We start from the raw sequence: 21,352 nt of genomic DNA, 5'->3' as shown, positions 1-21,352 counted from the left end.
GCGGTGAAAGCGCCGCAGCCTAACCACCGGAGGGACACTTTCGAAGAGAATGCAACACATCAATTCAAACTTGGATCAAATAGGGCACCATACAAAAGAACACCTTATTTGGGGAAATGAGATCAAAATGTTCCCACACTGAGGAATGTTTCCTTCCCTTTTCTCGCAGGCTCCATGAAAACGGTTCGTTTGCAAAGAATCTCCTATTGTAGCACAGAAACTCCAATTGCGCGAGCAAGAGGCTTTTACGTGTCAGCCAATCACGGCACCCGTCGAGCAGACAAAGCCTTGTCTGTGTGTCAGCCAATCACGGCACCCGTCGAGCAGACGAAGTCATCGATGACGTCACCACTCCACAACCAACCACACATGCTTCGATGAGCGCTCCACTAAACACTTCCTGGATGACTCGATACACGCTCCGAAGCATCGGAACCCCAACACGACCGATGAGCCCCCGACGGGCTCACTTCTAAGGGCTTCAAAAGCCGCTTTGGGATTCATTGGAGACGACGAGAAAAGGTTTTCGCTCGCCAAGCGTCTTTCGTCAAAACCCGGAAGCGAGTCGCTGCCGCATTCCCGAGCACTCGCGACGTCAGGGGATGACTTCTACCGGTCCAACAAACGCGACACCTTGAATTGGCTTCAACAGGGCTGAGCAATTGAAGGACGATGGACGTTGTCGCCTGAAGTGCCTTTCAATGTCGAGCCGAGGAGACCGCTGCCATGTCGACCGCCGCCATGTCGACCGCCGGTGACGAGGGCGCGGACTCGCGGGTGGACTCGCGAGTCGGAGCGGCGCGCCAGGGCGCTGCTCCGGAACGTCCGCCTCTTTTCCCCTCCGATGACAGCAGCGATGGAGTTGGTCCTCCGGAGCCAGCAAACGCAGCAGCAGCAGCAGCAGCAGGGAGTCGCCACGGCTACCAAACTTGCCCGGTGAGTCAAACTTGTCGTCGCCCCCGCGCCGACCACGTTGTCGCAGCAGCGCCGAAACACTTGCCGTGTTCGCGCCTTGTCCAGAGCGCGTCGACGCTGAAGGTGACTATCCAGCGGCGCGGCGACGGTCGCGCCTTCAAGATGGCCGGCGAGCGGCGGGCGGCTCCGGGGCTTCGCTGTCACCTGTGCGGGGTCACCTGCTCCACCATGCAGGTGCCGACGGCGGGAGGGAGGCAAGCCAAGCGCCAGACTTTCGCAGCCATCATCTTTGACCTGCGTGCGTGTGTTTAGATGTTTGTGGAGCACATGAGCAGCTCAGATCACGTGAGCAAATGGGAGGAGATGGCGCATTCCGTCAGTGTCGTCACGCGCGCGCTCACCAACAGGTAGGAACCTACGAATTCCAGGCAAACGCAGGCGCCGGCTTTGCTGTGACGTGCTTTGTCCGCCAGGAGACGCCGTTGGTGCGACACTTGTCAGCGTGACTTTAGCCAGGATGTCATCAGCCATCGCCAGACCAAACGACACAAAGTGAGTTGATGGATGGCGTGTGCGCGTTTCCCAGCCTCATTTGTTTTCTGACAGGCGCTCAAGCGTGTGGCCCGGCCGTTCTGCGCGGCGTGCCGTCGTCATTTCAAGACGCCCCGGAAGTTTGTGGAGCACATGAAGTCGGACAAGCACAAGGTGCAGGTGAGAGTTTGTCCGTCCGTCCGTCCGTCGGCCGGCCGGCACCCGCTGACGAGCGTGCGCCCCTCTCAGAAGGTGCGTGCCCAGAAGGCTCAGGGGCAGGAGCTCATCACCGTGGATGCCATTGGCTGTTTTGAAGCGGAAGGGGGTGGGGCAAAGCAGGAAATGGCGTCAGAACCGGCCGAAGACGAGGCGGCCGCTCGCTCGCTCGCTCGCTCGACAGGTGAGCCGGCCCCTTTTTGACTCTTGGTGGCTGGCTGGCTGGCTGGCTGGCTGGCTGGCTGGCTGGCTGGCTGGCCATTGGGCAGCCTGCCCCCAATAACTGCTCTCATCCTTCCGCCCGCGCAGGTGGCCGACCTAGAAGCCCATGACGGGTGGAAGGAAGCGCGGGGGAAGTGACCTCACTTGACAGCTAGTTGTAGCTGATTTGGGATAATATTTGCAGAAATCACGGTTTCAAAAAAAATGATTAGCGAGATGCTGACAAGAACGTCCAATGGGCGCTTTTGTGTACTAACGCCCCGGCTGAAGCTGCACCCTTCCTTCCTTCCTTCCTTCCTTCCTTCCTTCCTTCCTTCCTTCCTTCCTTCCTTCCTTCCTTCCTTCCTTCCTTCCTTCCTTCCTTCCTTGCTCCCTTCCTTCCTTGCTCCCTTCCTTCCTTGCTCCCTTCCTCCCTTCCTTCCTTGCTCCCTTCCTCCCTTCCTTGCTTCCTTCCTCCCTTGCTTGCTTACTCGCTTGCTTGCTTACTTGCTTTTTTCTTGCTTCCTTCTCTCCTTTCTTTCTTCCCTTCCTTTCTCGCAACTTTCCCTCCATCCTTCCTTCCTTGCCTTTGAGCGACGCCGCTTGCCTTTGAGTGGTGATGAGGCAATGCCGCCAGCAGATGGCGACGGAGAGGCAGCCTTTTACAGCGGGCTTGGAAAGGCGCCCTAAGCCTGCAGCCTGCACAAATCGCTGACAGTTGATCCGAGTAGCAAAATAACGGTCATCATCTTTGATCTTTGTCAAAGTGTGTCGGTAGATGTTTGCCGTGTATTCTCATTGCATTGGGTGGCAGAATGATTTTATTTCGCACGGGTTCTTTAGCAATGTGAATCCAGTACAAGAGGGTCGTCTACAGATCATGCTTTATATGTATTTGTGAACAAGTGCTTTGGTTGAGGGACTGATTGATTTTGATTTTTGAAACTTTGACGCAATTGCTGACGACGCACGCTGAAATCGGAATTGTCCAAAAACAGCCAACATTTGACATGTGTGATGTCACTTTTAGGAAGACACAAAACTGTGAGTTTGCAATTGTCATGATTACGCCTAGCAATTATGAAATGAAATTGTGCACGGGGACAAATATCTGTTTTGGTTGTGGCTGCTTTTCTTTCTCCATGCAGCTCTGCATGTCTCACTTGCTGGATGTATTTGAACAGAGGCAATGGCGCGCGCGTGCGCGAGTTTTATTTGTTTTTTTGCGCTGCCGCGTCAGGTGGAAATAAACGCGCGCATGCGTCTGCCGGGTTGTGCATGCGAGCGAGCGAGCGAGCGGGCGGGCGAGCGAGCGGCGCTTGATCTAGCGGGCTCGCCCGCCAAGGACGCTCAAGAAAAAGACCCTGCACGTGCACTTGCATGGTGGCATAATGACTTATTGATTGGCCCCCAAAGAAAGCAGACGGCTGCATGCATGGTGCGCCTGTGCCATGCAGTGTAACCTTGGCGTCGCAAACACCGCGTGTTCGTTCAATCTGGACCTAACGCGTAGCCTCCCCATCGAGTGGCCTTGCCGCTTTCTCGCGCAAAGCGAAGCAAAATGGTGTGAGGGCATACGGCCGCTTCTCCTGTCCCGCCTCGCGGGCCGCCGCAGAACCGCACCGTGCGCCCTCAAACTCATTTTTCAACACATCAGCAATACTCTTGGAATTGCGACGCTTAGACTAAGGGCAAATTCCCAAAGCTTTAGTAACGACAATAGCAAGCAATTGATAGATGGATAAATCAAACAATTGGCATGTGAGGATTTGAATTGTGATCGGCTCTTGACTCTCATCGGCCTGAATGAAAATCGTCATTGGAACATGCAACGAAATAGTTTGAAAATGCTTTTCACTGATGTTTTTTTTCTTCTCTTCCCTGTCCTCCATAAAAGCTCAGCTGCCGCAAGGTCACAAAAGTGCCTCGACTGAGCTCCTGACGAGCTTTTTCTTTCTCTTAAACTCCATTTGCAAGCGAGCGCGCGTCTTTTGTCATTGACAAGCCATTAAGTCCAAGGACGCGCGTCCCTCTTCTGCGCGCGCGGGCGCGCACGCTCTTTCCTTTCGAACGAACACGCGCGTGACTTGACGCCGTCGTTGCGCTGCTTGACTTTTTTCACTTGCTCAGATTTGCAATTGCTCCTCCACGCGAACGACAAGTGTGTGCGCGCGCGCTCGTTGGAGAGTGTTCATCAAGGTGCGTGCGCGCGTGTGTTCCCCGCTCTTGCGTGCGCTCAAGTGACGTGTGAGTGACAGGCGGACTACCGCCCCGCCCCCCTGTGATCAGGCGTCCTTGGCGGCTAACCTGCAATTAAGGTGCAATTAGCGCGCCGCGCTCCCATGACGACAAACTGTAAAACTGCATTCGTGGAAAATGGAAAGTAGGAAAAATCCCACTAGAACCCGAGCCCCATGCGCAACAACCCTTTGAACCGGGAGGTCTGAGTTTAGATGTCGTACCACAATGTGACGTCACTAGACAATGGTCGCCATCGTCAATTGGGATTGCGATCAAATGGGAGGAACCGCGCAAAACTTGACATAGATCAGAAACTTTATTTATGAATAATAGAGATTTTAACGTAGCACAGCGGGATTTGTACTGACTGCGTGAAATGATTTGATATTTCTTTATTTAAATGAAAGAAATTGTGACGAAGGTTTACTCTCGCCCCAAGGGGTAGGGGCAATGCAGCCGCAAAGATGCGCATGCGTGTCACTCACGGTGAGAAGGCAGGTGGAGCCCTGCTGAGCTCGATTGCTGCTCGCTTGCCTCTCAATTTGTATTTTTAGGAAGCAGACATGCGCCCAGTGCGCGCATACACAATCGGTCTGTGTGCGTAATGATGTGATAGCCGTGAAATAGAGATTGACGTTATTCAATTTTCAGAATAGTGCGTCTAGATGTGTGTGTGTGTGTGTGTCTGTGTGTATTGATATATTTGTTATGTATGTAGGTATGTATGTGTATATATATATATATATATATATATATATATATATATATATATATATATATATACACATACACACACACACACACACGTGTGTAATTTGTGTGTGTGTGTCCAGATACCTTTTGTCACGTTTTGGTGCGTCAAAAGTGACTATTTTGTAAAGATTGCCAATTGATAGACGTTTAGTGGTTTGTGATGGATGTCCCGCGACGAGTCGGTCACCTCTTCGAAGTCATTCAAATCCATTCTTCCATTTGCATTCAGTCCAATCCAATCTTTTCACTCCCATGCACCCACCACACTGATAAGACTTTTAGCTTCCTTTGTTTTGGATTTCTCTGGCCCGTCGTCAAGAACTTTTCAATGCAAGTCTGCAAATTGACTTCATTGTAGACGCGCGCAGTGCTAATGAATTGAAGCAGTCGTAATGGACATGAAGACAATAAGCACTCATTAGTACCCCCACCCGTCCCGCCCGCCCGCCCGCCCGCCCGCCTGCACCTCCGAGGACACATGCAGATAGATGTAGAGACAATTGAAGCATGTGTCCCCGCTGATGTCGGTGCCGGTGGCTCCATGCAGCACCTGCCCGACACAAGCACCCTTTCTTTTTCACGCGCAAGCGGCTCCGTCCGCTGAGGCGTGTCGACGGGATTCGACGCTTTCCCGACCCGAATTCGGACCTTTCCCCGCAATCGGCGCAAATTGACTTCATTGTAGACGCATTCGTGGACGTGCATGGTCGCCGAAAGCGCGCCGATGGGCGTTATGCGCACGCGCCCACGCACGCGTGCGTGCTTGCAAGTGCGGGTGGGGCGAGAGGTCAAGTACTTTGCGTCCCTATGAGATGATGAAAAGGTCAAAATGGTGAAAAGGGACCACAAAAGAACATTTGCCTCGGACACAATGGCGCGCCAACCGAGGTGAGCGTGGATTGGCTGCAGGCTCGATTCCTTTCAGCGGCACCAGCTGCGCAAGGTCGCGGGGAGGGAGGGAGGGGGGGGCTACGGCACATTTTGGGGGAGGACCATTGAGGGGGACTGTGCGTGTACTTGTGGCTCTCTATCGGTTTGTGTGTCTCGTCTTTGTAGGGGGTGGTGAAGGTTGGTCTGTGTGTGTGTGTGTGTGTGTGTGTGTGTGTATTGTTTGTCTATTTGAGAACGGGAGATAATTGTGTAAAAAAACAAACAAACACGCAGTCACTGTAAAGCGTTTTGATGGAATTCCGTGACACTTGGTAAGATTTGACATGAGTGGTAGTGGTGGTGGTGGTGGTGTCAATGAATCTAAGCTGCACGTAGGCCTAAACAAGAGCAGCCAAACGCCGGCTCTCCTCTTCTGCTCCTCTTCGTCTTCTCGGCTAGAAAGGAAGTGACGAATGCGGACGGACGGACGGACGGACGGCCTTGAGAATCTTGTGAGGGCGCGTTTGCCAACATGACTCACTTGACTGAGTGGAAATTGGGGGGAGGGGGGAGCACAACATTTTTACAAACGGGCCAACCAAAATAGATCCCTCCGACATGATTGACTCCCTTTCTCCGTGTTTTCTTGCATGCCTGACTAAGCAATGCGACTCCAAGAATGGCATTGGTCCACCCTGGCTCGACACCCAATCTATTTGGCCGTTTTGCATGGAAATGTCATTTCAATGGTAGTATTGCATCTTCACTTGAATAAACATTTGACAGTTGGGCTCAACGTTTTTGAAACAAACACGCTCTCTTCAACTAGAAACCAAGGTGCACATCCTTTCAACATGCATCCACGTCATTCGCTTTGCTAAGGCACAGAGCGACAAACACGCCTTGAAAAGGGAGCGCGTCTAATCCGGATCTTTGTCTTTTATCGGCAGTAGCGTCGTTACGCGCAAAAAAAAAACAGCCTTTTCAATATTTCTTGAAAAATTTGGGGCGAGGGGAGAGGAAGACCACCACGGTCACGCGGCCCAGAGTCAGGACGGCGAAGAAGCCGCTTCTTGACTTGTGCGCGTGCATCGAGTGAAGTGGAAGACGTCACGAGTTTGTTGGACGTCGACGGGAAACATCCGAGCGTGCATATGCATTATGCGGATTGCAACATAAGTGAAAAACAGGTCAATCGTGCAGATTGCATTATGAGTGAAAACATCAAATTGCAAGTAAACAATGTTAACCTAGTTATCCTTTCTTTTTTCTTCTTCTTCTTCAATTTAATGGTGTAATGTAGGCCCCAAAGCCATGCACAAATCAATGATTGATGGTACACTGGGGAGTAAGGGGCCAGACTACGTGCGCGCGTATCCTACAGTATAGGCAACGGGACAGGGGTTGCAAACGAGGCGGCGTGTTTGCACTCGTTGTCAAGAGTCCTTGCCGTCGGGGAACTTTTCGGGCACCGTTTTGGGAACTTTAGTCTGCCACCTGTGGCGCCCGCGGGACCACGTGATTCGACGCGGAAGCGGAAGCGACAGCCAGCTGAGACAGCCGCGCGCGGCACAGATCGTCTCCTCGGCGCGACAGGACGCGCTCGACGAGTTGGAACGAGCGCGACGCTTCTTCAAAAGCCTTCTTCCGTCCACTTTCCGCTCCTTCCTTGCCGCACGAGCGCAATGGTGCCGGCTCGCCACCTCCTCTCCTACTCGCGTCTCGCCCCGGAATTGTGAGGGCGGGTGGGCCGGCCAACCGGTCGGTCCGTCGAGTGAGCCCTCTGTGCCCTAGGAGAGCATCTGCGCCCGGCCGAGAGCTGAGCTAGCGCTAGCAGGCTAACGGCTAGCGAGCTAGTGGCGCTGTAATGGCGGAGCTGGTGCAGGCTGGAGGACAGGCCTCGATCGGCCAGCCGGCGCTCAAGTCGGACGGCCTGGCCGACGCGCTGCAGCGGGCCCGCCAGGTAACCTCCGCCGAGGGGCCGCCGGCCACAGACTCCCGCACCCCCGCAGTCCCCCAACGCGCCTCTTCCGTCGAGTCCGCACACTTTTTTTGCTTGCTTTCGGACCGCCGACCGCTCGCAACTTGGACCAGACGCGCGCGAGCGCAGCGCGCACGCACGCCAACTAGCAGGCTAAGCTAGTTGAGCCACTTTGGACGACTTTTACGCTACTGACACAAGGCCCCCCAATCCTCCCGCCCCCGCCGGGAGAGACTTTTGGGGGGAGACTTTGACGAGCTGTCACGCCAAAGTTGGGGGGGGGGGGGGTGAAACGACGACGGGTTGGGGGAGGTTGTTGGCGTCCACACGTGTCGCTCGGCCTGACAACTTGTTGAACTCACCAACAAACTAACTTAACAATCAACGACTTGTCTAGTATACTAAGTAACACACATTTGTTTGTAGACTAACTCGGTAAACTGAAGGGCTCCGAGTGAAAACACACACACACGTGTGGGGTCCAAATTATGAAGTTTTGTCATGTAGACCCCGATTTCCAGATTGACTCGGGTCAAACGCAAACACGATGTCTTGAACTCTCAGACAAGCAAGCAAGCCTTCAACAGCACCCTTTGCTGCACTAATTCAGGTCAACTTTGACTTTCCCTGGCATGCATCACCTTTCCTATGCGAACACGGTTCTCTCTAAACAGCGGTCCCCGGGCCAGTAGCTAGGCCGGGCCAGGCCCGGCCGCTCAGCCCAGAGTCAACAAACTTGCTGGTACTCGCAAATGATTTGACATGTCTCCGTCAACATGAACGCTGCGTGCCCTGACTCGGGGAACTCCCCTGCCCCTCCCCTCCCCTCCCCATGGACGTGTCAATGATCATCCATTTGTCCACTTAGCAGCTAACAAGCTAACGGACAAAAAAGTTTAGCGCAGCGACTGGCGCACAAGCGCTCCATTTGCCTCTCGGCGGGCGTTCGCGCTTACAAGCACGCAAACCTGTTGTGTTAGCGTGGCCCAATGAGCACACTTCCTGCGCTCCCCAGATGGTGGGAAAGATGGGCGAGGCGGTGCCGCACATGGACGGCTCGCCGGCGAGCGCTGAGCCGTCGCTCTATTACAAGCGAGACGACGCAGGTGAGAGCTGCGGCCGACCCACGATGTCCTCGGTGCTCTTTTGGATCGTATGCCGTGATGTTGTCTCACTTAGCGTGTTAGCTTGCTGACTGACATCGTCTCTGTTTGTGCGCCTGTGTGTTTGGGTTTAGGTAGCCAAGTGTCAGCAGGGGGCCACCAAAGGTATGAGCGCTGCACGTGCGCTGCAGCCCAGTGCGGCATCTTGAGCGGCTGTGCGTGTTTCAGGGTGCTGACGGAGGACTACAAGGTCCCCGACAGGATGGTGGGCTTCAGTAAGTGGCTGTCCTCCGCCCGCCCGCCCGCTTGCTCACCCGCCCGCCCGCGCCTTCTCACAATCGTGTGCGCGCGTGCGTGGCAGTCATTGGCCGGGGCGGCGAGCAGATCACCAGGATCCAGCTGGAGTCGGGATGCAAGATCCAGATCGCCGCCGGTGAGTCCCGGCCGCTAGCAACGGGCCCGTGGCTGGCGCCCCTGCTGATGGCGTGCGTGCGTGTGTGTGCGCGCGCGTGTGACCCTGCCTAGATAGCGGCGGTCTGCTGGAGCGGCCCTGTTCCCTGACCGGGACGCCCGAGTGCATCGAGTGAGTGGCCGACGTGCCGCTGCTATGCTCGCTTTGCGTTTGCGTCTTTGCGTCAGTACGAGCGCACGTGTCTTTGCGTGTTTGCATATCAATGAAGCTTTGAGGTGGTTGTGCGTGTGCGCGGCGTAGGCAGGCCAAGCGTCTCCTGGTTCAAATCGTGGAGCGCTGCAGGAACGGCCCCGGCTTCCCCGGCGACTTGGAGGGCGGAGCCCTGGTGCAGGAGATGCTGATCCCGGCCAGCAAGGTGGGGCTGGTGATCGGCCGGGGGGGCGAAACCATCAAGCAGCTGCAGGTAAGGGAGTCTTCTGCTCGCTCCGGCGCGCGTGCGTTCGTTGACCTCGGCCCGGTGTGCACGTCAGGAGCGCGCCGGTGTGAAGATGATGATGATCCAAGACGGTCCCATGCCCACGGGAGCAGATAAACCTCTCCGCATCTCCGGCGACCCGTACAAGGTTCAGGTGCCCAAAGCCTCCCGGATCCACGTTGATTCACTCTCCGGCCCGAGCGCGAGCTTTCTCTGAAGCGTGTCCGTTGCAGGCGGCCAAGGAGCTGGTGCTGGAGGTGATCCGGGAGAAGGACGGCGACTTCCGGGGGGGACGCGGCGACTTCTCTGCCCGGCCGGGAGGAGCCGGCCTTGACGTACGCGCGGCTGAAGTAAAAGGCGCTCGATCCGCTTCGCCGGGCCTGGACGGGCCTGACGCCGCCGCCTCTCCTTCCCTCTTTTGGCAGGTTCCCGTTCCGAGGTTTGCGGTGGGCATCGTCATCGGCCGCAACGGCGAAATGATCAAGAAGATTCAGAATGACGCTGGAGTGCGCGTCCAGTTTAAAACAGGTAGCGCCCGCTCGCGCCCCGTCGGTTTCGGGGGGAACCTTAGCGTGGCCCTCGTCTCCTCCGCAGACGACGGCGTCAGTCCGGAGCGCGTTGCCATGGTGATGGGCCAGCCGGAACGCTGTCAGCACGCGCTGCATCTCATCAACGAGCTCATCCGGACGGCGCAGGTAAGCCCCAGATCCATTTAGCCTTTGAAAGCAGGCAGCGTTGTTGGCTTTGTCTTGGTCTCAAATGCTTTGGCCTTCCTTCCTTCCTTCCTTCCTTCCTTCCTTCCTTCCTTCCTTCCTTCCTTCCTTCCTTCCTTCCTTCCTTCCTTCCTTCCTTTCTTCCTTCCTTCCTTCCTTCCTTCCTTCCTTCCTCCCTGCCTGCCTCCCTCCCTCCCTCCCTCCCTCCCTCACTCACTCCCTTCCTCCTTCCGCCGTTCAGGAGCGCGACGGCTTCGGCTCGGCGCTGAGGGCCAACCGGGCCAGAGGCCGCGGGGATTGGACCATGGGTTCCCCCGGACCCCTGCAGGAGGTCACCTACACCATCCCGGCAGACAAGTGCGGCCTGGTCATCGGCAAAGGCAAGCCGTTGCCGCCGCCGTGATGCTAAGCGCCAAGCTAAGGACTGAGCTCGCAGGTGGCGAAAGCATCAAGAGCATCAACCAGCAGTCTGGCGCCCACGTGGAGCTCCAGAGGAACCCGCCGCCCTCTACCGACCCCAACGCCCGCGTCTTTACCATCCGGGGCTCGGCGCAGCAGATGGAGCACGCGCGGCAGCTCATCGACGACAAAATCGGGGTGGGTGAGACGCGTTTGGGGCCGGGATGCCCACACGCCCTCTCGCCCCTGCGCCTTCTTTTGTCTGCAGGGTTCCGGCATCGTGAGTAACGGAGGATTCGGCTTCGGCCCCTTTGCACAAGGGCCCGCCCACCAGAAGTAGGTCCCCGCCCGCCATCACAGCGGCGTGCGCGCTCCTCTCCGCAAGGCATTGATGTGATGCTTTTGCAGCTGCGGGGCTGCTCAGACCTTCTTGACGGGCGTGTGGGGGAACACCTACCAGACGGGCTGGCAGAACGCCACGCAGCAGGACCCCGGTAACCCGTAACCCTAACCCTAACCCTAACCCCCCCCCCCGCCATCTCCGTGGCAACTCCTCATCTCTGTGCCCCCGTGCGTGCAGGTCCGCAGGGCCAGCCCGCCGGCGTGATGAGTGACTATGGCAAAGCGTGGGAGGACTACTACAAGAAACAAAGTACGCCAAAACACTTTTTATCACACTTTTTACTCGACTCGATGGCTGCTTGTGACGTCGCCGGGGTCCCTTTGTGTGTGTGTGCGTGTTTCTCGTTTGTGTGTGCGTGCGTGCGCACTCGCTCAGGTCAGTCGTCCCAGCAGAGTTCGCTGCCCGACTACACGGCGGCGCTGGCTGAGTATTACCGCCAGCAGCCCTACTTGTGGAACCCCGCCCAGATCCAGGTAGAGCACGGGTAGCGATGTCATCACACACACATCCGGCCGCTTCGTGCCGAAGCCCGCTGCGACCGGCCAGTAGGGGGCGGCAAAGGGGTTTCGCTGGGCTCGGTCAATCCTTTAGGCCCTGCGCGGGCCGGCTCACTAACAGTGCCCAATAGCTGGGTTCATATTTGCACTTTGCCTTGAATTGCTTTTTGCGTTGTTTTTGACACGGCCTATTTGATGTTGACAATGTTATTTCCTGTCTCTGTAGGATCACTAGGAGGCCCCTCCCTCCATCCCTCGGACGCCACGCCTCCCTCCCTCCCTCCCTCCCTCCCTCCTTTCGAAGAGCAAATTAGCAGCAGACACAGGAAGTGCTCTTTTGGTTTTAACCTCCGAATTGTTGGACTTCCTGTTTGGCCTTTTTTTCTTGGGTGTAATCCAATCCCACCGCGGACAAGTTTGAACAAAGTTCACACCACCTTTTGTTTTTTTTCTTTGTCTTTTCACCACGTGATGCCTCGCAGTCTTGAGGAAGACGACGACAATATAGTTTTAAGCATGCTGCAGATTGTTATGCCTTTTTTTTTTCTCTGTGGATGATTTCATGGCGTCGGACAAAAAGGTGACTGACATCAGAAGTCCGCAATTTGGATATGCTAGCAATAGTGACTAAGTTTGTTTTTCTTTGGGTTCTTAAATCTTGTCTATTGTGGGGTCGGACTCAGGACGGCGCGGTGGAACTTTTGGTCGGCGCGCGTAATATGTGCGCGCAGCTGTCGGTGGCTAAAGTGCTTGCGGCCTGTCACGAGGATGAGTTTGAAGGAATGGCAAATTCCATCAAATGAGCACTTTAGCTCCCCGTTTCTTGTCTGTCAGCCAGCCTTAAGGAAAGAAAGCCACGAGTGTGCTTCTTTACACTTGGACGGACGGACGGACGGACGTCACTTTTTCAATGGAGCCAGCCGTCGGTCTCGCCATGACTCGGATGGCCACGTGCTAGTGATGCCGTGCGATTTTGTTCCTCTTCCTGGTTTTCTAGTTTTTAATGTTGTTTACCGCATAAGGTGATGCTCTCTTTGTTTTCTCTGTGGGTGGTGCCAAACTAGCACATTAGCGCTTAAGTTTCCTGTTTGTGGCTAAAGTCAGAGCGGTCCTTTTTTCATGAGTTTGCATTCATTCATGTTCCCACTCTGTTTATTGTTTTATCACTTTATTCACCACCGTCTTTCCGTTTTCACTTGGCCTCAGCAAAAGGAGGGTGCTAGCTTGGCGCTAGCATAGCATAGCGTGTGTCGGACCACAGATGTTTTGTCAGGTGTGTGTGTGTGTGTGTGTGTGTGTGTGTGTGTGTGTGTGTGTGTGTGTGTGTGTGTGTGTGTGTGTGTGTGTGTGTGTGCGTGCGTGCGCGCGCGTGCGTGACCATGATGATGAGGAGTTGGGTTCAGGGCTCTATTTAAATGTTTATGAATATTTGGTTTGATCATGAGCTAATATGCTAATGCTACATGTCACATCAGAATCAATTTTGTTTTGTTTGCTTTATAATGATTAGGGAGTATTTGATAAATCCGATTTATGGTTTTCATAGAGGAGGCCCCTAACCCAGCCACAAAGTCAATGGTATCGTCTGTTCTATAAAAATGCTGCGGTAGTGATTCGGAACGGGAATTCCCCATCTCTTGAATCACTCCAAATTTTGAGCAATATTGGCTTTGATAATGTACTACAATTGCTAATGCTATGTGAACATGTCATTGCTTCCCAAGGATTTTTTTTCTTTTTTTTCCGTCGTCACCTGCCAACAAGGAAAAGCTCTTCTCAAGACTCCTATGCTAAATGCTAAAGCTAACATCTGGCGAGCCCGAGAGCGGCCGATTAGCCAATTAGCTCGTTGGCCCTGACGGCGACTCCAAGGTCGGGAAACGGATGGCTGGGGACGTCCCCGTTTCGTTTTTTCGCGGCTCCGCCAAACTTGATTTGTTTTGTTTTTCTAATGGACGTTTGTCCAAATGTAACCTTGGACTTTTTATGGACTGATGGGTGAGGAAGACGAAGGTGAACATGATGATTTAACCATGAGGGCTAATAAAGAAGCTCCTTCTTTCTGACTTCCTGTGTCTTTATGAACACGTCCTGCGGCGGCCATCTTTTCCGTTCCATTAATAATGGATCCCTTATTCATTTATTTATTCTTGGTCCAGATGGCCTGATTGATGGTGTCATACCCGGTTGTGTGCGCCTCCCTCCAACGCGTGTGGTTGTAACGTGATGAGTGTAGGCCAGTTATTAGTGTGCTTGCCGTGTGTCTTTGTGGTTGTGAGTCGTGAGTACGTGTTAGGCTTGCTTTCAGCGACTTTTGGGTTGCCATGTGCCCAGTGGGCATCTGACCTGATGTCAACTGACCATCGCAAAGACATCAAACCTTGAATTGACATCAGAATGCCCACTGGGTGCGCAAGCGTGCTTGTAACGGCGTCGTGTTTGCGCAAACACACGCACGCGCGCGATGATGCCCCAGTGTCCCGTCCAAATCAAATGCTGCCGGTTAGAATTTAGGCTCTGTGTGTGTGGGGGGGGGGGGGGGGGGGCGTGGTGTTGCCGAGCGAGGCGGTGAAGTCAGTAGCCTCTGCGGTTGAAATGATCTGGCTCCGCTCTTCTGGGCAGCTTTTAACGGTGAGTGCGCGCGCGCGTTAAGTACAGCAAAGTGCTCTGTAAGTACAGTTGAACTTGATGTGCGTGCGATGAATATTTCATAAGTTGTGAGCGTGTCTGTCCTCATGAAATGTCCGTCTGTCTCCGCCCCAGGAAGTTACGTGACCTGCGATCTCACACGCATGGGGCCCATCAGTCCGTCCGTCCATCCGTCATCCCAAAACGATTGGGGCTGAAGACGTCATCAGAGGACGAGGCGTCTCATCCAATCGGCGCAGTGAGTGGCGCACGCGTGCACCCTATACTCCTGGTTAAAGTTAAAGTCGCAATGATCATCGTCACACACACATCTGGGTGTGGTGAAATTTGTCCTCCGCATTTAACCCATCCCCATTTGTCCACGTACCGGCACAGAATTTATTCACCTTCTTTGACGTCATCACTAGCTCATTGGGAAATTCGGTCTCTGTTCAGATTTTCATTGGAGCGCACGTGATATTCTTGCTTGGTTCAGAGTCTCACACACACACACGCACACACACACACACACACACACACACACACACACACGTGTGAGTCCTGCGACCACTCGAAGTTTCATGTTGACTAAACGAGGATCGACTTGACTCGTGTTGCGCGGCGCATGCGCAGAACCCGCAGCAAGCTCCGTTCACTCCAGCCCTCTCCTGACTTTTCAAGAAGATTCCGGCCACATGGATGTCTGCAAGATTGCCACCATTTATCGCCTTGAATAGGCCTTAGAGTCCCATCTTTTTTCCTCGATTGCGCATAAATGGCAAGAAAGGGAACAGTCGCCATCTTCATGGGGGTTCTTCCTAATTGGATTACCCACCTGTCATTCTCGCTGCTGCGCCCTTTCTCCTCCTCCTCCTCGTCATGTGCGCGATCCTTTTCCATTTGACTCCTACATGGTCATTTCCAACACCCCCAATTAGGCTACATCATTGCCACGCTATTTCACACATAATTCTTCCAATTCCACACACACGCACTTACTTTGGTATATACACCACGCACGCATACGAATACAGACAATGAAACACACCACACCCTTTTAGACACACGCACACATTGAGATACACTCACAAGTGTGTGTATACACTTTTGTAGACACAGCCACACTGACTTTTGAAGACACGTACACATTGAAACACCGCCCTCCGTCCAGACACACGTACACACACACGCATATTGTTCCCTCCCCCTCCTGCCAGTCACTCGTGCACGCGCGCGCACACATATAAAAGGTAGCGCGCGTCTGGCTCGCGCTTCATTTGCTTCTTTTCATCTTCAACTTGTTGACTTTGCAACTCGCCAAAACAAGCGCAAATCGTTGTTCTTTTTATTTTTTTTTCGCTGGGGTGCCAGCAAGGGAGGTCGAGGGTGTTTTTGCATCGAATTTCTATTTGACCTCTCTCCCGCCTCGTTACCCGCCATGGGCTCGTCGTTTCCCGCCTACTCGCCTGGGTCGGGGCCGGGGCTGGGGCCGGGGCCAGGGCGCAAGTTTTGTCTGCCCAGGCCTCCCGCTGGCGCGCCGCTGTCGGAAGTGATCACGTCGGACGTGGTGCACAGCTTCCTGTACGGGCGATGGAGGCGCGTGCACGGCGAGCAGCAGTTGACGCACGAGGCCGCCGCAGGCGCGAGCCCCAAAACCGCCTTCACCGCCGAGGTGCTGGCGCAGTCCTTCTCCGGAGGTCGGTCGATCGCAAATCACCTTCCTGATCATTTTCCTTTCGTTCATGCCAGGCAATTTAGGGAACGTTGTGTCATATATTTCAGGAGATGGATGAAAAACTAAAAAAAAAAACATTCGTTCGTTGAGCATCTTTTGGAAAAGGGTTTCTCATTTCAAATGAAGTAGAAATGTAAATGTTGCAAATTTGGAATTGAGTGTTATCACTGAGAGACGAAGATTGGTTTTTGTTTGGATCCGTTTTTGAGGATAGATAGAATACCAATGTTGTTTATGGTAAATAAAAATGTCCCTGAATTTTCCAAATGTTTTCATTTATCTTAAAACGTTGAAATGAACATTTAAGATTCCAAATGAACACGCGAAGACAGAAAGGCTAGTTTGCAACACTATTATTATCATTGTTATTATTACTATTATTAATTTAATTATTATATAATATTTATATCATTAAAAAGATCAATTATTATTATTATTATTATTAATGAATATATTCGTAAATGTTTGCCCACGGAAACATATTTCGTGTATTTGTTGAAAGACTCGAAAGTCGTTCATTCTTGAATGCAGATCAAAATATTGTGCATGGTCATTAATTCCATTTCGCTTGAGTTGAAGATCAAGTCAGAAGTTTTGGGTTTGTTCAGATTTTTTTTTTCCAAGACACTATTTTTTCTTTTCTTTTTGTAAGGCCAAAAACTGTTGGCGTCATGATTGCTGGGCCGCCCGCGCTAACATTTTTAATTGGAGTTTTGTGTGTGTGTGTGTGTGTGTGTGTGTGTGTGTGTGTGTGTGTGTGTGTGTGTGTGTGTGTGTGTGTGTGTGTGTGTGTGTGTGTGTGTGTGTGTGTGAAATTCGTTTGATTATTTTCCATATTTCATTCCTTTCAATGCGAGCGACTTTTCCGTTCCGATGTTTTTTTATTATTATTGTTTGAAACGTGCCATTCGAAAGCCAAATAGTTTTACTGAAAATGTATGCGCGCGCGCGCGCGTGTGTGTTTGTGTGTCTGTGTCCCACAGAGGTTCAGAAGTTGTCCAGTTTGGTTCTTCCCAGCGAGGTGGTCATTGCGCAAAGCTCTGTCCCAGGTAAGGGTGACGCATGCACCGCAAACCTTCCTTAATTCGCTCATCTGCCGACTCGATATACGTTGGGGGGAAAAGCAGTTAACGTTTTGATGCGGTCAAGTGACGTTCATTCGTTTACGTCTCGTTCCCCCTCAAAGTATCCAAATGAAACTGCGTGTTGGTTTCACACGTCCCCCGATTTTTTGGATTGTTTTTTTTGTCTTGTCTTTTTTTGCCATATACTGTCGTGGTGTGTGTGTGTGTGTGTGTGTGTGTGCGCGCGCGCGCGCGTGTGGTGAAATTCGACACGGGATCGTGCATGTTCCTGCACTGATGAACTTGTTGAGACCCAGTCGTGCTAATGGATTTGGCGCTCTGCATGAGAGGCAGCCGGCCCCGGCTCAAATGAGTTCGAAACACTAGATTGGATTTCCGAACCCTTTCGGAACTCAACGGCATGCAGCAAATCGGCCGTAGCAAAAGTTGTAAACCAAAATATCTTGCAAGTAAAATGCAACCGTGCTAAAAAAGAACAAAGTTTGATCTTTGAAAGATGAAACGAGGCTGACCGACCGGAGCGTATACCGGACCGGAACGCCATGACCCAAATGAGCAAAAAAATAAAAATACAACAGACCTTGAATAAAATGAAGCGTGGATTTGACTCGATTAGTTTATTTCGGCAAGTACATAATCAACATTGATTACAATTTCATTTTACATTGTGACTTGACGGAAAGGGAGGGAGAGAGGGAGGCGGGTTAAAGCAATTTTGCTGATCTCGTCCCGTCCCGATTTCAACCATGGATTAACAATGCCAGACGCACAAGTACTCAGAGAATATTAAAAATGATGTATTCTGATATGTATAATATAATTGACATTATGTTAAAAAAAATGGAGTAAGTGTAGCAGATTTGTTTCGTTCAATAATAATCTCATTTTTTCAGTTGCATCTACTTGAAATATTAATTGTTAAATCAGTGTTGCATACATGCAGCAGCAGCCTGCCATTGGTGTGTGTGTGTGTGTGTGTGTGTGTGTGTGTGTGTGTGTGTGTGTGTGTGTGTGTGTGTGTGTGTGTGTGTGTGTGTGTGTGTGTGTGTGTGTGTGTGTGTGTGTGTGTGTGTGTGTGTGAATGGGCGAATGTGAGGCCTTGGAAAGCGCTTTGGGCACCAAGCGTGGTGGAATTTTTTTTTTTTTTTCGAACTGCTCAATTTTTTGGAGCGGTTTGAATTTAGGGTTACTAATACAGCGTAAATTTGACTTAAATCAACTCCATTTTATATTTGATGGTACTCCATGTATTTAAGTATACGATCTGCTTAAAATCAATGTAAATGAAATGCCGCACCGCGTGCACTATGCCGCCGCCATGCATTTTCAAAAGAGCATTTTTGGATGGCATTTGTTTTCATGTGCCTTTAAGACGTTCGCGAGCTCGTCGTCTCCTGTTTGAGTTGTGCTTGTGGGTGTGTGCACGCGCGTGTAGGAGAAGGTCTGGGAATCTTCTCCAAGACTTGGATCAAGGCAGGTACCGAGATGGGTCCGTTTACGGGGCGCCTGGTTTCTCCGCAACACGTCGACTTTTACAAGAACAACAACCTCATGTGGGAGGTAAGCACGCAAGCACGCAAGCCACACGCACGCAAGCCGCACGCACGCACGCACGCACACACGCACGCACGCACGCATGCAAGCTCTTTTCCAGCTACAAACGCATGCACAAATCGCCTCTCGTCTGGATTGTAGGTGTTCAACGGCGACGGCGGCGTGCGTTTCTTCGTGGACGCCAGTCAGGAGGAGCAACGCAGCTGGATGACGTACATCAAATGCGCTCGCAACGAGCACGAGCAGAACCTGGAGGTGGTGCAGTTGGGAAGCGCCATCTTCTACAAGGCGCTGCAAGTAAGTGAGCGCGTGGCCGGCCTTATTGGCACCCGGCGCAATCCAGGCTCGCCGTCCCCGTCGGTGTAACGTCACCCGCACGCTCCCGCGCGCTCCCGCTCCCCAGACCATCCCGCCAGACCAGGAGTTGCTCGTTTGGTACGGAAATTCCCACAACACCTTCCTGGGGATTCCTGGAATTCCAGGAGGCGACGACGAGCAAGCAAAGAAAAGCAAGAGCGGTAAGTAAGTTAGCATTAGCAGCCTAGCGGCCGGCCGAGGCCAGCGTAGCGGACTCAATTGCAATAGATAGAACTGCGGGCCAGCCAGCCATGTCACTAGCATGCATGCACGCCTTTTCTTCTCGTTTAGACGAGTCGCACGGCTGCGAAGTCTCCACGTCGGGCTCGGGGGGTCTGGGCCGCATGCGCTGCGTCATTTGCCACCGCGGCTTCAACTCTCGCAGCAACCTGCGCTCGCACATGCGCATCCACACGCTGGACAAGCCCTTCGTGTGCCGCTTCTGCAACCGCCGCTTCAGCCAGTCGTCCACGCTGCGCAACCACGTGCGCCTGCACACGGGCGAGCGGCCGTACAAGTGCCACGTGTGCCAGTCGGCCTACTCGCAGCTGGCCGGTCTGCGCGCCCATCAGAAGAGCGCCAGGCACCGCCCGGCCACCGGAGCCGGGGTCACCGGAGCCGGGGTCACCGGAGCCGGGGTCACCGGAGCCGGGGTCACCGGCAGTGGTGCCGGAGCCGCCGCTGCCGCCGCCGCCGCCGGACGGGCGCTGATGATGGTGCGCGACCAGCGCTCGCCTCCTCCGCATTCTGCTTCCTTGGTCCACCACATTCCCGCCGCTATGGTGCTCTAGACCAGACGGCAAGGCGCGAGTTGCTCACCTTAAAGTAAAGGCAGTGAGTTAGCTTTTGCAGCGTTAGTGTAAGCGGAGCAGCGCCTACGATGAATACTCTGGATGTCAGCCTAGCATGCTAATGTTTTTTTTCAATGTTTTTCCCCGCCACGGTGCTTGAGACGAGATGGTGGCACCAAAGTGTTGCCATGAAGCTGCCATTCACAACTAAAAGACTCACAATGGAACCATGGTGTAACCTCAAGGATCAAAACGGAATTGATTCCTAAATGAAAGAATACTTGACCTGACACCTCAAATTGAGAGAGAGAGAGAGAGAGAGAGAGACACCACCCTGCTGACGCATGACTACACTGCGACTTACAGCAGCAACCGCGTGCTGAAATATGCCGACGACACGACTCTGGTGGATCTCATCACCGAGGGCGACGAGACTCGATACAGGTCGGAGGTCGACCTTCTGGCCACGTGGTGCAGGGACAACAACCTCCTGCTGAACGTCAGTCAACAAGAGCAAGGAGATTGTTGTTGACTTCCAGAAGGGTCACACCCAACACCTGCCGCTGACCATCGACGGTGCTGTGGTGGAGAGAGTGAGCGCCACCAGATTCCTGGGGGTGCACATCAGTGATGACCTCTCCTGGACCACCAACACCGCATCACTGGCGAAGAAAGCTCAGCGCCGCCTGTACTTCCTGCGGAAACTCAGGCGAGCAAGTGCTCCTCCGGCCATCATGACCACATTCTGCCACAATGGTGGCACCATTGAGAGCGTCCTCTCCAGTTGTATCGCTGTGTGGGGTGGTAGCTGCACTGAATACAACATGAAGGCCCTGCAGCGCATAGTGAACACAGCTGCTAAGATTATTGGTGCTTCGCTCCCCTCACTGAAGGACATTTACACCTCCCATCTCACCCGCAAGGCGACCACGATTGTGTGTGATGTGAGTCACCCCGCTCACTCTTTGTTTGATCTTCTGCCCTCTGGGAAGAGGTACAGGAGGCTGCGCTCCCTCCCGCACCACCAGACTCACCAACAGCGTCATACTCCAGGCTGTTAGGATCCTGAACTCTCCCCCCTCGGCTGCATAACGTCCTGTACATTTGCGCTATACTCTGCTGTATGCGCACTTGCTCCATTTTTGCTCCTCTTATTTATTGTTATTTGTTTATTTATTATTTATTCATCGCTCTTATTTATTCATTGCTTGTGCCTTCTTGTTTTTACTTTTTGTGTTGTTTACTTGTGTGTATATTGTGTACTATGTCTTGTCACCGTGGGATAGTGGGAAACGTAATTTCGATCTGTGTGTCTTGACATGTAAAGAAATTGACAATAAAGCAGACTTTGACTTTTTTTAAAAAAAATAACTGTAATACTGTAAGATGCAATGAAAAACAAATGAGTACTTTCATGGTCCACTTTTTCCATTTTCATTTTGTTCATGTCCGTCTGTCCAGCGTCCGTCCGTGCCTTCTCCTCCCTAGCTTA

General features: G+C 52.9%; 3 protein-coding genes across 6 annotated transcripts; all 3 read left to right on the top strand.

Moving 5' to 3' along the window:
* The first annotated feature begins 307 nt into the window (after positions 1 to 307).
* Positions 308 to 2,973, top strand: LOC148397244 (cip1-interacting zinc finger protein-like). Of its 2 annotated transcripts, none has more exons than XM_088377142.1 (7): positions 308 to 936; positions 1,021 to 1,149; positions 1,228 to 1,322; positions 1,389 to 1,467; positions 1,522 to 1,626; positions 1,699 to 1,846; positions 1,972 to 2,973. In XM_088377142.1, the coding sequence occupies exons 1-7, from the start codon at positions 727 to 729 to the stop codon at positions 1,992 to 1,994; spliced, it is 789 nt and encodes a 262-aa protein (XP_088233268.1). In that variant the 5' UTR covers positions 308 to 726; the 3' UTR covers positions 1,995 to 2,973. The 2 variants fall into 2 exon arrangements, with proteins under 2 accessions (XP_088233268.1, XP_088233267.1); XM_088377141.1 differs by having other exon boundaries at positions 318 to 936; positions 1,696 to 1,846.
* Positions 2,974 to 7,248: 4,275 nt separating this feature from the next.
* LOC148397243 (far upstream element-binding protein 3-like) lies at positions 7,249 to 13,776 on the top strand. Of its 3 annotated transcripts, none has more exons than XM_088377128.1 (18): positions 7,251 to 7,690; positions 8,724 to 8,814; positions 8,946 to 8,976; positions 9,040 to 9,086; positions 9,173 to 9,244; positions 9,337 to 9,394; positions 9,524 to 9,686; positions 9,754 to 9,852; positions 9,932 to 10,033; positions 10,124 to 10,226; positions 10,293 to 10,393; positions 10,653 to 10,791; positions 10,848 to 11,008; positions 11,079 to 11,146; positions 11,219 to 11,304; positions 11,391 to 11,462; positions 11,589 to 11,686; positions 11,937 to 13,776. In XM_088377128.1, exons 1-18 carry the CDS (start codon positions 7,595 to 7,597, stop codon positions 11,943 to 11,945), a joined length of 1,596 nt encoding a protein of 531 aa, XP_088233254.1. In that variant the 5' UTR covers positions 7,251 to 7,594; the 3' UTR covers positions 11,946 to 13,776. The 3 variants fall into 3 exon arrangements, with proteins under 3 accessions (XP_088233252.1, XP_088233254.1, XP_088233253.1); XM_088377127.1 differs by having other exon boundaries at positions 9,932 to 10,048; XM_088377126.1 differs by having other exon boundaries at positions 7,249 to 7,690; positions 9,932 to 10,226.
* A 479-nt stretch (positions 13,777 to 14,255) lies between these two features.
* LOC148397242 (PR domain zinc finger protein 12-like) lies at positions 14,256 to 21,187 on the top strand. The gene is made up of 7 exons (XM_088376975.1): positions 14,256 to 14,341; positions 14,474 to 16,035; positions 17,057 to 17,122; positions 18,594 to 18,718; positions 18,854 to 19,009; positions 19,116 to 19,230; positions 19,361 to 21,187. Exons 2-7 carry the CDS (start codon positions 15,777 to 15,779, stop codon positions 19,858 to 19,860), a joined length of 1,221 nt encoding a protein of 406 aa, XP_088233101.1. The 5' UTR covers positions 14,256 to 14,341; positions 14,474 to 15,776; the 3' UTR covers positions 19,861 to 21,187.
* Positions 21,188 to 21,352: the final 165 nt, after the last annotated feature.

This window comes from Syngnathus floridae, chromosome 5 (assembly GCF_059516105.1).
Source record: "Syngnathus floridae isolate MCC-2025c chromosome 5, RoL_Sflo_1.0, whole genome shotgun sequence".
Taxonomy (NCBI): Eukaryota; Metazoa; Chordata; class Actinopteri; order Syngnathiformes; family Syngnathidae; genus Syngnathus; species Syngnathus floridae.
The sequence above is the reverse complement of the archived record's forward strand: the minus strand, read 5'-3'. Positions and strand labels throughout refer to the sequence as shown.